Raw genomic sequence first — 14,123 nt, forward strand, 5'->3', positions numbered from 1 at the left:
CTTGGAGGAGTTTAGAAACATTTTCTTAGCCCAGCCTCCATCAGGGACACAGGCTCAGGGGACACTTCTTGCTGACTCCAGACTTCCCATTAATCGTACCATCCCACCAGCCATTAATCAAATGTCTTCCACTGGCATTTTTATTGAAAATCAATTTAATAAAGTGGGTGGGAGTCCACATGCTTCCATAACATCAGATAAATATTCATGGGGGCTTGTGCTGCTTTAGCTAAATGAGTTTTTTAAATTTAACTGGTGCAATTTCCTTGTTCCTTAATATAAAGCTTGGCTTGCCCTTGTTTGGGAACAGAGACAAGGTGGGACTCAGCCCTGCGCTGGCTCACACAGTGCAACAATCCCCTGCTATCAAGCCAATGCTGTTTGGCAAGAATATTGCCACCCGTAGTTGGAAATACCGGTCTGCCATGGACAGCATCACCCAGCGAGTCCCCAGAGCCCAGGCTGAATTCAGAAGGGCCTTTTGGAGCTGAAAACTCATTTCCAAGTGCCACCATTTCTACCTCCATGGGTGTGCAGTTTGATTTCTGCCTTTCCCTCCCTGTTTGAGCCACTCTTGTGCTCTGCAGCAAAAGCTAATGAAAGCCATCAGAAAACACATTCTCCCCATGCTTAATTGAAGGGGGTTAAAAGGCTCCCAGCTACCAAAATGTACAATGCACCAGTGAAAAAACTGAAACACACCCACACAAAGCCTCAGAATCTGTGAGGCACATAAGTACAAGGAGAAGGGACAAGCACCAAGCTCATGGTCACTAAGGCAAGTCCCACCTGCTGTGAGCATCTGCCCTGGGGAGGGCAGGTTAACCTCATGGGTTCCTGAAGAGGCTGAGGGGCAGCCGTGGCCAAGGCTCCTCACTGCAGTCCTCCTGCTCAAAGGTGGTTATTAGAGTCCAGGCAGAAGAAAGGAAAACATCTGACACATTGATCAAGTTTAGTAGAAAAGGCAGGATTCAGACAGTCCTTATCAGTGAGATATTTTACAGCATCTAACAGCTTCTTTGTTAACTGGAGCAGTGAGGAGCTGCAGCTTCCAAAAAGCAGCAATGCAGGGCAATTCAACCACTGCCAGGACTCTTGTCATGTTATCCTAGTGATACCCTTCTCTTGAAAGGCAGCGCTTTAGAAATCAAGCACATCATCATTTGGCCTTTGTTATTAACGCAAACTGACTTGTTTGCATCGTTATAGCCTCGACCTAATTCCTCATGCACAGACTCCCTCCCTGAACACGCTCCCTACAGCGGCTCAGATCTCCGGACAGGATTTGCTTTCCTTGTTTTTTAATGACATGAAGGTTGTGACGAGCCCTGCAGACATGCACAGACAGCCCAAGCCCAGGAACAGGGTACAAACAGCCCTCCCTTCCCCGTGCACTTCCACACACGAGTTACTGAGGTCGCATTCCCTATGCCCCAGCTCCGGGGTGGAGGTACTATGAAGACAAATTAAGTGCCAAAGTAATAATTTTCCCTTCATCCCCAATTGCTACTCATGCAGCAGAAGCAGGCAATGCCCACTTTCAGATGCCATCAGTCTAGTCGCTCAGTTCCTCCCAAAACACAGCATTGGATGCAGGGATGGTTCTCCTCCAAGTCTCCAAGCCTGCTGGCTTCTCTAATTTCCCCCCTATTAAGACAGCAGTCCTGCTTCTGAGCGATCACCCTTGCTGGAGACAAACTGCCTGTCAGCAAACACCATTAAATACAGGGTATCATATTTGACAGATAATGGCATGCTTTTAGTTTTTTCTCTCTTGGATGCAGGTCACACAACTAATGTCATCTCCAAAAGCTGAAATCCTAGATGTGAAAAGGTAAAGCTTAATTGCCTTGAACAGCAACTCTCATATTGACTCCAACATACGGCCCATAAATATTAATATGGCTATATTTAGCCCCTTTCAATTATACATACAAAATTAAACATCTTTCTGGGAACAAATCAGTCTGGATAGGGTTTGGGGTTGGGTTTTTTTTTCCCTTTTCAATGCATTCTGCATCAAAATAATAGTAATTCTAATAGAGATAAGACTTTAAATAAATAGAACAGGGGATGGAGGTAGGTACTTTCACCTGCCTCAGCCAATTTGCTCCACAGGGATTTGGAGCCACTCGCATACTCCTAACCTCAGCCCTGCCCCACGTGCTCTACCTCCCCTCTTATTTGTTAGATTCAGTCCCTTTCCTGGCTGGCAGCAAACTGGGACCCACTGAAGGTGTGGGCAGAGAGGGTGGCACATGGAGGAACCAGCCCCAGCCTGGGATCTCAGGGTCCCAACACCACCACTGGGACGGGGATGCTGGAGGAGGGACTCAGCTGGCCAGAGAGGAGAGGTTCCATCTGCACTCCCATGCCCACACTGTGCCTTTCCTGATTAAAGACTTTCTCTTTCATATAAAAGTCACATCCACTTTCCTGATTTGCAAATTAATTGTACGTCCTTTGCCTTGCCAAAGTGGGCTTAATGGTATTAACGTACACGACAAAGAGAAGCTATCAGGAAGCTTCTCTCATAATGATGGGTAGATTGATCAAGAAAGAAGAAAGCAGATTTCATGCTTTTGTTCTTTAACCCTTCCCTCATGCAGCAGCCAGGGCCCTTTTCTAGGAAAAAGCTTTTGTAAATGCTCAGGCAAGACCAGGTGCATCTGTCCAAAGGGAAGGGCTCTCATCTTCCAGCCACAAACTTCTCTAATTCAATCCCCACATGTCCACAGACCCTTTACAGAAAACACAATATAGGGAAAGAAGAGTTTGCACCTTTGTTTTTTACAGGACAGTGGCCTTAAGCTGGCTGAAGTGGCACTCACAGCTCTCTGGGGGACATGTCTTCAGGTGAGTAAGTAGGAATTCAGGACTGCAAAAATCTGATCTGGCCTGTATGGGTACAACCAACTCCCTCAACAAGGATTCAGATGGGTGCAGTGAGCTTTGTACAGACCCTCTGCCACCTTCCCTTTTGTGACCTGCCTTTGCTTGGTTTTGTTTGGATTTTTTAATGGTCATCAGATCCTTTCCTTGAAAAAGTTTCACGTATCAGAACTGATCCTGCCAAAAAACAGGCATCTGAAATGTCTTCTGCAAGGTTGGAAAGTCTCTTGAATTTTCAGACATAATTTATCTTACTCCAGTCATGAATCATTCCATCCACTGATTCAGTCTGAACTTTGTCATCAATAGGATTTTCCAGCAAGTTTTTTTGGGGAAAAAAAAATAAATCATATGCTTTCTCTATGCCTGTTGTTCTCATAATTTTGGTTTGAATTATGTTCTTCCAGAAGGTAAACTGAACCGGGTGTCCTTCCCTCACAATTCAAATTGCAGATTAAAGAGTCTCTCTAGGCTATATTCTATGCTTACAATTGCCAGTACTCCACAAAGACTTCTCTTTTTTTTTATTTTTTGGAATAAACATTAGCTGTATGTCCTTCAGAGGGGGATTTTTAAAGGAGGTTAGCACTCAGAGAGGAACCATTCCACGAAATGCCTGCCCTACCAGACTCCAGAGTTCGGCCATGGACTGCAACGGGGTGAGAACTTCACCCTGACTTTTAACACTGTTTGGTTAAAGGACCCTCCACCGTTCAGCCTCTGCATAGTCATGTAGCAACTCGCTCCCCAAAGTCCTTCCAGAGCCTCAGAAACACTCCAATGTTTTTATTTAATCAAACAATATGCTTTGAAGAAATCAAACAGCATTAACAAGCTAAAAGGTCTGAATCAGCAGCAGCAATCCCCCCCTCCACAGGAGGCCCAGGTAGATGTGGTTTGATTGCTTCTCCCAGATGGAACTGGGCAAAAATTCACCACCAACTCGATCGATGACTTTGCTTCATCAGACGTAATGAGTGACTCTGCACTGGTACAAACTTTTTGTCCTCTAGCTCAACAAATAAAGTGACTGCTGTTTCCTAAATATTTGACCAGTTGTTTCATCCTCAGCTTCCCAGAACAAACCAACTGAAACTGTTTTTAAACTCCCTAATACCGAATAAAAACACCTAACTTCTTTCACAACCCACATCAAAGGCACATTAAAAGTCCTTTACGTGGGACCAGACAACTGGAAATTCTAATAAATGAGTAAATGCCCTAGTCCGACAGATCAATAAAGACATCATTGCAAGCAGTTTATAGCCATCTATAACATCATCTACTAATGTTCTTAAAACCATTCAACACATGTTCCCACATGCTTAAACATCAGCTCCCCCCTTCATTACAAAGAAATGCCATCATCCCATCCCCAACACACACCTACCAGCTTCCCCTCATGCAGGGATCAGTTGCCCAGCATCCACACTGGTTCACTAGCACTGAAACTCAGAGATGATACTCCAGGACAAATTGTTGGGGTAAAAATTCCTCCAAATGGATTCATTTTCCTAGAAACAACTCTCATCCTTTGGGAAAAATCCTATTTCTTTCCTATATGTGTGGATATAAGGGGGTGAGCAGCTTGGGGCAGGCTCCTCATTGGAACTGCACACAGCAAATGAAGGCACCATCTCAAAACCAGCATCCAAGGTGGCACAAGAAACACCTTCCCCTCCATCATCCTGGCAGCTGGGGGGCTTGGCTGTGGCCCCTCTAGAGAACCAGGAGGTGCACAGCCCAAGGACAGCCTTATTGCTGGCCATCGACTTGGGCTGCAGGACTGCCCCACGGGAAGGGCAGCCGGGCAGGGAGCTGCTGTGGCAGCTCGCTCCCTCCCATGGCACCACAGGGGCACAGGCAGCTACGAGATGCCCTCAGAGGACCCAACACTGACCTGAAGCACAGGTGCCATTTCACACCAAAGCCTAGGAATCTGTTTTCACAACAGGCTTCGAACCCCTCCGGAGTGTTTGTGATATCCCTGAAGCTTTGATACAAGCTTGTTGCCCTAAGCAAATTCATAACTTATTTAAGAGAAGACTTTCACCCTTAGGCACAGCTGTCAAGCCGGCATTCCTCGCTTGCCTTCTGATACGTGCATGCCTCTTCACACAGAGCTCCCTCTCCCCCTTCACCAGGGGTTTAAACAGCAGCACAACTGGGAGTTCTGCATGAGAGGGGAGAGGCAGCAGCTGAGCAAATCCATGGCAAAGCTGCCTCTGGAGAGGTGCACCCAAGGGGAAGGCAACTGTTTGTTCATAGATCTTAACTTCAGAAGTTTGGTGAGAGAGAGAGCAGGATCCCCACTGCCCAGAAAGGTAAATAGAAGAAAATACTGTTCAGGCAGTGCCTCAGCTTCAAATTAAAACTCATCAAGGAATCTCAGGCAGACACAAAAATCTGAGGTAAGACATAGATTTTTTTTTTTTTCCCTAAGAAAGGATCAAATTCCTCCCCAGAGTAATCAATACAAGGCATGAAATCAGATCAGAGAGAAGAGATGGGAAGTTGGGAGAGGTAGAACATTAAGACAGAAAACCAGATTAAACAGAGACCTGGAAACCCTGGAAATCATGCCAAACCACAAAGGACCACCAGGTTTGTCATCTAATGTTTCTCTTTCACAAACAGTAGATCTGGATAATGTTTATGACAAATCGCAGGCAGCTTCATCCCGCGCATGTGGAAACACTGCAGAAGAGCTCAGGGCCAGACCAAGACAGCCTTTCTGGACAGGCAGGAACCAGCTCTGCTGCAATGGGGAGTGAGATGGCTTGTAGTGGGACTCTGCCACTACTGCTCAGGTGTCCCTAGGGCCAAAGGACAGCGAACAGTCCTGCCTGCACCCCTCTGCCTGCCAGAGTGCCCAGAGCTTGGCTGCTGCATGCTGTGACTCCACACGTACCCCAGAGCTTCATCACAGAGGCTCCTGAGCTGGAAGGGACCCATAAGGACCATGGAGTCCCACTCCTGGCTCCACACAGGCACAGCCAGGTCAGAGATGGCACTGAGGGCATTGTCCAGATGCTTCTTGCCCTCAGCTCAGCCCAGCTTGGGGCTGTGACCCATTCCCTGGGGAGCCCGTGTCAGCACCTGACCCAGTCTCAAGTACAGAAGCTTTGCAACCTCAAGTAGCAGACAATTTCAACATTTCACCCAGCTTTTAGGAAACAAAAGCTCTCTACACTTCAGTCTGGACAATCTAACAATTCCTACTGCTATTATTGGTTACTCTCACTGCAAACAGATTTCTCCTTGGATCATGCCAGGCAGACATCCCTCACTGTTTCAGCTTGAAGAGCACCACACTTCCGAGGGAAGTCAGTTAGCTATTGTGACTATTTTAGCCCCTCTGCCTTAACGCTCACATATTAGCAGACAAGCCTTTACCTGGAGGAGGTGAGGACAAAATGACAGGTGCACTGAGGTGTAACACACCGAGCATCTCTAAGGAATACATCAACCTAAAGGGAGCTGCTCTGAACCCAAGTCCAAACCCTCGACGTCATCAGCACTTAAATCAGTGAAATACAGGTGGCAAGAGAGGGATGCAGATGTTGCTCACTTGTTCAGAAGCCATCCTGCCAAATTATACCATCATTAAAAACCCAGGAAGGATCACTGCACTGCAGAGAGAAGAGACAAGAAAAACTCCTACTGAGGTGTTTTTCCCTTACAGAAGAACAAAGGGAATACAGCAGTAGGATAAATATTTACAGGCAGCTACAGATCAAAACCATTAGCAGGGCAGAGCTGACATGGGAAGGCCAGCTAAGAGGCACCATAGGCCCATGTTGGGCATCCCTGATCTGAGTCCTACTGTGAGCAGAACCTGACCGCACCAAAACATGCTCGAGCCCAAGGGCACCAGTGCTGAGCCCAGTGTGGCAAAGGAGATGCAGATGCCAAGCCACAGAGCAACCCAGTGGAGATGAGGAAGAGGAGGCAGCCATGAGCCTGGGTTACTTTCACTCTCTGGATATACCCAGTTGTGAAGGTACAAGCTGGGGCTTCCCCTCTGCCTGGATGGGACCTGCTTGCTGACAACCCAGGACAACAATGACCACCTCACCCTGTCAAGGAAGAAGAAACCAAGGTGGCCAAGTGCCTTGTTCTGCCTAGGGAATTCTATAGCTTCAAGCCAGTTGCCTGTGTTTGTTGTTCCAAGTAAACTCCATGCTCTGAAAACTTCAGTAAGCTCATAACCCTCAGGTGTCCAGAAGAACATGGTGCAGACACAGACCAGCAGGATGGCCCAGTCAGCCACTTCAGGACTCCAGACACACGTGGTAGAAACTTCAAGGAGATACCATGAGTTACATCACAAGCAATGCTGCATCCAGGATGGGTAACACTGGATCCCAGCCTAGTAACATTGTACAAACTACTTTTTAATTGCAATTGGAGAAACTGGCTTATCTACAAAGTTTACAGCCCATCCTTAGAAAACTGAACAGCCTACTCTCTTCCTCAGGGAAAATCTTTTCCTCCTTGGCAGCCCCTGGAAAAGGCTCTGCTGGTTTTGGCTTATTTTGCACAGGAGCATGTTTTGGATTTGTGCTCAGAACAGTGCTGATAACACAGGGATGTTTTCATTCCTGCTCAGCAGCGCTTACCCAGACTCAAGGTCTCTTCTGCTCCTCACTGCACCCACAGGTAGCTGGGGGTGCAAAAGGAGTCAGGAGGGGATACAGCCAGGACAGCTGACCCCAGCTGACCAAAGGGATATCCCATACTGCATGATGTCATTCTCAGCAATATAGAACTGGGGGAAGAGGAAAGGGGGACATTTGGAGTCTTCCCAAGTCACTGTTACACATGATGGATCCCTGCTCTCCTGGGGATGGATGAACACCTGCCTGCCCACAGGAAGTGGGGAATGAATTCCTGGGTCTGCTTTGCTTGTGTGCATGGCTTTTGCTTTACCTATTAAACTGTCTTTATTCCAACCCATGAGCTTTCTTTCTTCTGCTTGTCTGATTCCCCCCTCCGCCCCATCCCGCTGTGGGGTAGTGAGCGAGCGGCTGTTTGGTGCACAATTGCTGGCCAGGGTTAAATTGTGACAGTCCTTTTTGGCACCCAATGTGGTGCTCAAAGGGTTTGAGATAACAACAGGCTTGATTGGAATGTGCTAGATCAAATTTATAGCTGTTATGACTGTTTAGCTATTAATTGGCAGGCTCCTTATGCTTGCCATGGGGCTTGCTTGCCGCACTGTATATTAGAGTCTAGTGCTCATTAGTGGCTGCTTTTTGCTTTTGCTGCTCGCTGTAGTGCTGTCCTGCTTATCATCTTACTGTGCTGTGCCTGGGAACATCCTGATAACAGCAATGGTGATGTGCCTGTGCTGACAGATGGCCAGGACATCCCTGCTGCTGCTGCACCGCTGTACTGGACAAGCTGGAACTTCAGTGTGCACTTGAGTCAAAGGGACCACCACTTGTGGATGAGTCCACGTGGGAGCAGGATACCCCAAAGCTTCTGTGGCTATGAATAAGTCTACATTACACTGATACAGCTGGAAGCATCTGTGGCCATGGTTATGTCTGCCACAGCAGGTATACCTCTGAAGGGATGGTGGCCTGAGGATAAGTCCACCCTTAATATAAGTCTACACTTCAAGGTACCCCTTGAAGCATCTGTGGCTGTGGATAAGCCCATGCCACAGAAGGAACACCTTAAAGTATCAGTGGCTATGCACGAGGTCATGCTGGAACACCTCAAAGCATGTGGCCATGGATAAGCCCATGACAGAGCAGGTACACTCACGGAGGGACTTGCAGTCATGGCAAGGCCATGTTGGAGCAGGTTTAGTTCTGACGGGACTGCGGCTGTGTTCTGGAGCACAGGCCTCCCCGACCACCTGATACACAGACTTTGTCCACCACTGCTCCAAATGCCCACTTGATTCCTCATCCTTACACCAAACAGCACCTCAGACACACGTGCAGCACCCGTGAAGCAGCCAGTCTCTGGCTAGGCTGGAAGAAATCCCTATCCTGTTTTGCAAACAACTATGGGAAGGCCCCACATACCTTCTTGCTGAGCAGCAAGGTGCTCCCTGAGAGCTTTGTATTTCTAAAGCATGTTAAAAGGAATTTTCAAGGCCGTAAGGAAGGAAAAGGCTGGGGCAAGTCTGGAAACCTCCTCTCCCGTCCCTTCCCAGGCAATCACAATCTGGTTGTGTTTTGGTTGTAGCACAATGGACCTGGTTGGGAAATAAGGCTGCGGGAGGTACAGCTGCACAAGGACCATCACTGAACCTCAGATAACCCAACCACCACATCCCCTCTCACAGTAACTCTGAGCATATAAGGACTGCAGAACATTCATCACGCTTCAAAGTAAGCAGCACAAGGATATGCAGGGTATTTTTGTGCATCAGTCATCCTTGGAGGATCATTTATGATCCCATCACTCACATCCCACTCCTTCAGCATCTCTTCTTTTAGGGTATAGGATGCCTCTCCCTTTGTCACCCAGTCCTACCTCTTTCTCATGCCACATCTCTTCCCTCCTCCTCTCAATAGCAAGGCAAGCTCCAGGTTCACAGCTGAGGCCCTTCCATGCACCAGCTCTGCAGGGAGCCCCAGCAAAAAGCATGAGAGCTATAAAGAGCTGCCCCTCACCCTAGCCCTGGTGGGGCTGGGCAGAGGGTCCACACGATTGCCCAGTTCCAGACCAGGAGTGGAAGCTGGTTCTGTCCATAGAAACTCTCTCTCAGTGGGAAATTTTCTTATTCTGCAAGGTTGGCCATGACAACAGATGTCTCCATTCCCTCGGGGTCCATTTCTGTTCCTCTTCTGACTTAATAACCAATCTGCCCTGTGTTTTCCCAGGGGAGACACAGGTTATCTGCTGACATTTCCTTCCTCTCGTCCCCCATGCTGAGTCCTACAACATGGTCTATTTATGCAGTCACCCTTTCTCCAAGCCCAGACCGTATTTCAGTGGTTATGGGGCTGAACATGGGGCTCAGCTCTGTCCCTAAGAGCAAGCCAGCTCTAGCTCACCTGGCAGAGACAGGGAGAAACCTCCTATTTGAAACATAAGGCTGTTATACAAATGGTCATGTCCCCAGTGCTACAGGGTGTTCCTGCAGGAGAGGTCTGACAGCCACCATCCCTCCCCACCTTTCCTTGTCTACAGTAGCCTGGAGTACACTCACAAACCTCTGTCTGCCATCAAGACTGCAAGGACTCCTTGCAGGAGAGGATGTCCTGATCCACCTCCTGGGAGCAGAAGCAGCAGCAAAACATGGGAACACCCTCACCTGGAGCCTGGCTCTGCAGCATCAGGCCCTCCTGAGCAGCCTCAGCACTGGTTTGCTTCAGTGTGTGTCTGCAGCATCCTGGTAGGAAGAGGAGCTCTGGCATGGGAGCTATTAGAGTGGGTGGCAGCAGATGGTGACAACAGAGGGGATAAGAAAATAAATACAAAGAGGCTATCTTGAGGGGAGAAGTCACCACATCAACACTCTGTTGCTTACAGTCTCTTTTCCCAAAGCCTAAACAAACATTGCTCCGTTTCCGTCGCACAAGGGAGCGGCTCTGCCGAATGTGGGGACGGGCGCCCCGGCACACACAGCCCCCAGAGGGGCCGCAGCCCCGAGCTCTGCTTGGTCCTTTGCATCCCAGCCCAGCGATGTCACAGGGATCAGTCTCAGAGCAGGGAGACCAAGGCTGAGAAGGGAATCTGTGTCCTGCTTCCCAGTTACACACAGTTTAGCCCAGGCCGTGCCGTTAGTGGGCGTGCAGGCTCAGTGCCGCCACATCTGCCCTCTCCAAAGCAGAACTGTGTGGGGATAAAGGATGCTTTTGCCTGGCATCTTCAGAAAAGCAAGTGGAAGAGATTCCCAAGGGAAATGGAGAGAACCAGTGCTGGTCTTCAGGGACTGCCCAGTGCGGTCTCGCAGGAAAACCAAGGTACCTTCTCAGTCCCTGAATCACCATGCTAATATGAAGTGAAGCAATCCCTTTCACAGAGTCACATAATCCTGGACAGCAGGAGCCCATCTCTTGCTGACTATGGCCCCAGGCTATGTGAGCAACCCCTACATATGGAGTCTGCAGCAGAACCATTTCTGCTTCTCTGCCCATCAGCAGCAGCAGGAAAGGTCTTTGCCTCTAATGCTCTTTTTGATAACAGCCCTGGGAGACCTCCAAGGAATCAAAGTCCAGACTTGGGGAAAACAGGTCCAGCTAAAAACATGGAGAACCTGGCTCACCAGGCTGCCCCATACACACACACACACACACACACACATACACAGAGGACAACTCATTGCCAGGCAAGTGCCCCCCAAACCTGTAACCCTTGTCAAAATCTCCCATCTGGGTCTGCAAGAGTCCTCATGAGGGGAAATCAGAGGTGAAAGGAGTCTTTAAACATGCAATGGCTGTCTCAGGCAAAGGCAATTTATTATGTTAAACACGTTATTAAAGGATCTAAAGCAAGAGAGCAGAGATGTTCCAAGAAAGGTTTTAACTTCCCCAGCAAAGGGCTCCTGGGAGTCCTCTTGTTAATACTTTGCACAAGGTTGTCTGCAACTGAGTCTACTGAGAACATGAATGCCCCTCAGTCCCCTCACAGAGCATGTCTCAGTTAAATCAATACAGCCATCGGGGAGACCCAGGGAAAGAAGCTATTAGTGGGACCACAGTTAATTCTGGGGGAAAGAAACAAGCAAGGAAAGCAATAAAACCGATGGATGGCTTATACAGACACAGTAACCCTTTCCTGCCTGGGTTCTGCAGCATGGCAGCCCATCAGAGGTGAGGATGCTCACTGGAGAAATGCTTATTCCCCAGATTTTGCATTGTCTCTGGTCTGGGTCAAATGACCCCTGGATGGTGCAGGGCAGAATGCCATGGCACAGAAGTGGACGTAGGGCTGGGAAGAGACAGTGGGCTCTGAAAAACAGAGGGAGTGATTCCAGGCTAGCACTATGTCACCAGAGCCCTGATCAAGGTGCAGGAGTTGAGGAAAGCTTGTTCCCAACCTCCCTTGGACCTTCATGGAACAGGATGGGGCGCACAGTGACTGGGTGGGAGTCATGGTCCAGTATCACACCTTTGCAGCTGAGCAAGAGAGCAGTGTGGGGACATCACCTCAACAGCCCCCCCATGACGTACGGTCACCACCACCCAAGAAGGGTCATCTCTGCCACAGCAACACCCCTCAACAACACCACACCAAGAAACCACACAGGCCCATGTCTCCCTCATCTCACCAGGAAAGCTCACATCTGTCTTCCCCACACACCTCCCCATTGCTTCTGCCTTCTTACACCATGGTAATGCGTGCCATAAGGACTGGGAGGAAAGGTGACCACCATGTTTTTGCTTTCTAAAGCACCTCAAACATCTGCAGATACTTGTAAGACACTCAGCAGCTGTAGCTATAGCACCAGTGCTGTTAAAAGCATCTTGAGACACAGCAGAGCCCGGCTGGCTGCCCAGCGCCGGGACTGTCACGCAGGGAGCAGCTGGCCACATAGGCAACCTATATAGGAAGTGACAGAAGATGCTGAGATAGAGGCTCCTTAGCAAAGCCCACGGACCAAAAAGCAACACCAGCACTAGTCAAAGCTCCTGCAGACTGGTAATATCATTAATTTCTGAAATGGCAATGTCTAGAAAAGTAGCAGAAATAAGTTTAATCGTATTTGCTCCATCTACAGGCCTATCAGTGTAATGTCATAGGAGATGACAGCAGTCAAGAGACTTGCACCTCTCATCTCACAAACTATCAAACAACAAGATAACATGGACTCAAAATGGGGAAACCAGCAACAGATGAACTCCAGCATCAAACCAGCTTCTCCTCCCAACAGCACCGGACTTAATACATCACCTCTCATTTCTAAATCTACGAGGTGTGGAAACCATCTTCTCCCCACCCAACTGACCTCCAAGCCCCGGTCTCAGGCGGTTGTCGTATCCATCCAACAGCCTGTCCAGGATGCGGGTGAAAATGGTGATGTTATCTTTGCTGTCATCGACGACGTCTGAAACGTGCTTCTGGGAAAGCCTGGCATGCAGGGGGGGAAAGAGAGGATAACATACCATCAGAAGAGAAACCCACTCTATACATGCTCTGAACAGTTCCTGGAAATGAGGGGATGCTGGCTCATGCTGCAGCAGGCCCCAGATGACAGGATGGGGCATGGTTGTCAATGCTGTGACATGCCTGTGGGGCATCTGGAACCAGCTCCCCCCAGCCTCTGCCACCCCTGCCCCCTCCCCAAGTTTCCACACTCAGGGGCCAGAGGCACCATGGAGAGCGGTTCTGAAGCCCTGCTTTTTCAAGGAGCCTTTCCCTGTCCCAGTATCCCTCCCCTGCTTCTAAGAAAGGGCATTTGTATGAAGAGAGGCTGTGGGAAGCTCAGTTACCCACGTGCCAGCACCTCCTCACTGGCAGCGTGGAAGAAGCGATGCCAGTTATTTACCATACAGAGCTATTTCAAAGTTCTCTGCTCCTGGGAAGAGGGAAGGGAGGCAAAAAAGCAGGAATTCAGTAAAGCAGAATTGAAGCCTGAGTCCATCATTAAAACTCATCATGAATCATTTCTGTGGTTTGTTGAGCTTTCCCTGCTTATAAAACCAAATGAGTTTCCACGTTCCTATCTCTGCTCAACGCAAGAAGCCCTGGAAGCCCCCAAATAAGATGATTTCCTCGGGGCATTTTCTGCCCCAGGTGGAATAAAATAAGTAGTAAATTTCTCATACAAAGCTCGTCTCACCAAACAAAATCCTCACTGCAGTTTTGCAAGCTCAAGGGGCTCAAAATAATACATTTGCATGTTGTGTCTCCCTTTCGATCAGCAGGAAAGCAGGCTGTGAATTCTCCTGCCTCTAAAAGAGATTTCAGACAACACAGAGTGCTGGTGCTGTGGCTCCAAGCACAGCCTTCTCCAGCAGAAAGAGCTGGTAGGACCAAAACAAATGGAAAAGCAGGAGATGAAGCAACAGAAAACCAAAAGGAAAATCTATAGAGATGTGGGGATTGTGAGGAAGACGGACAAGGAAACAAGAGAGACACCAATGAGGCTGAAACACAGAGATTAAGAGGCACAGACAGGCAGCAGCATGGCTGAGGAAGCCCAGCCAGGAAATGGGGGTAAATGATGCTGAAGCAGAGGGGTTCTCAGGAGCAGCACAAGGAGCCCCTTGGGAGCAGGGCAGCCCCAGCTGGCAAACGAGCCCCATGCCCCTAACCAAAGT

At 48.8% G+C, this 14,123-nt stretch overlaps 1 protein-coding gene across 1 annotated transcript in view; it reads right to left on the reverse strand.

Moving 5' to 3' along the window:
• The window catches only part of LOC311195817 (gamma-aminobutyric acid receptor subunit alpha-3-like), a gene marked incomplete at both ends in the record, with an annotated part of 70,962 nt that overhangs the window by 43,351 nt on the left and 13,488 nt on the right, over positions 1–14,123 (reverse strand). The window contains one exon of the mRNA XM_084269243.1: positions 12,809–12,930. Coding sequence (XP_084125369.1) covers positions 12,809–12,930 — 122 coding nt within the window. The remainder of the gene's footprint in view (positions 1–12,808; positions 12,931–14,123) is intronic.

The sequence above is a fragment of the Gallinula chloropus genome (assembly GCF_964237585.1).
Source record: "Gallinula chloropus genome assembly, chromosome: 11".
In the NCBI taxonomy this organism is placed as follows: domain Eukaryota; kingdom Metazoa; phylum Chordata; class Aves; order Gruiformes; family Rallidae; genus Gallinula; species Gallinula chloropus.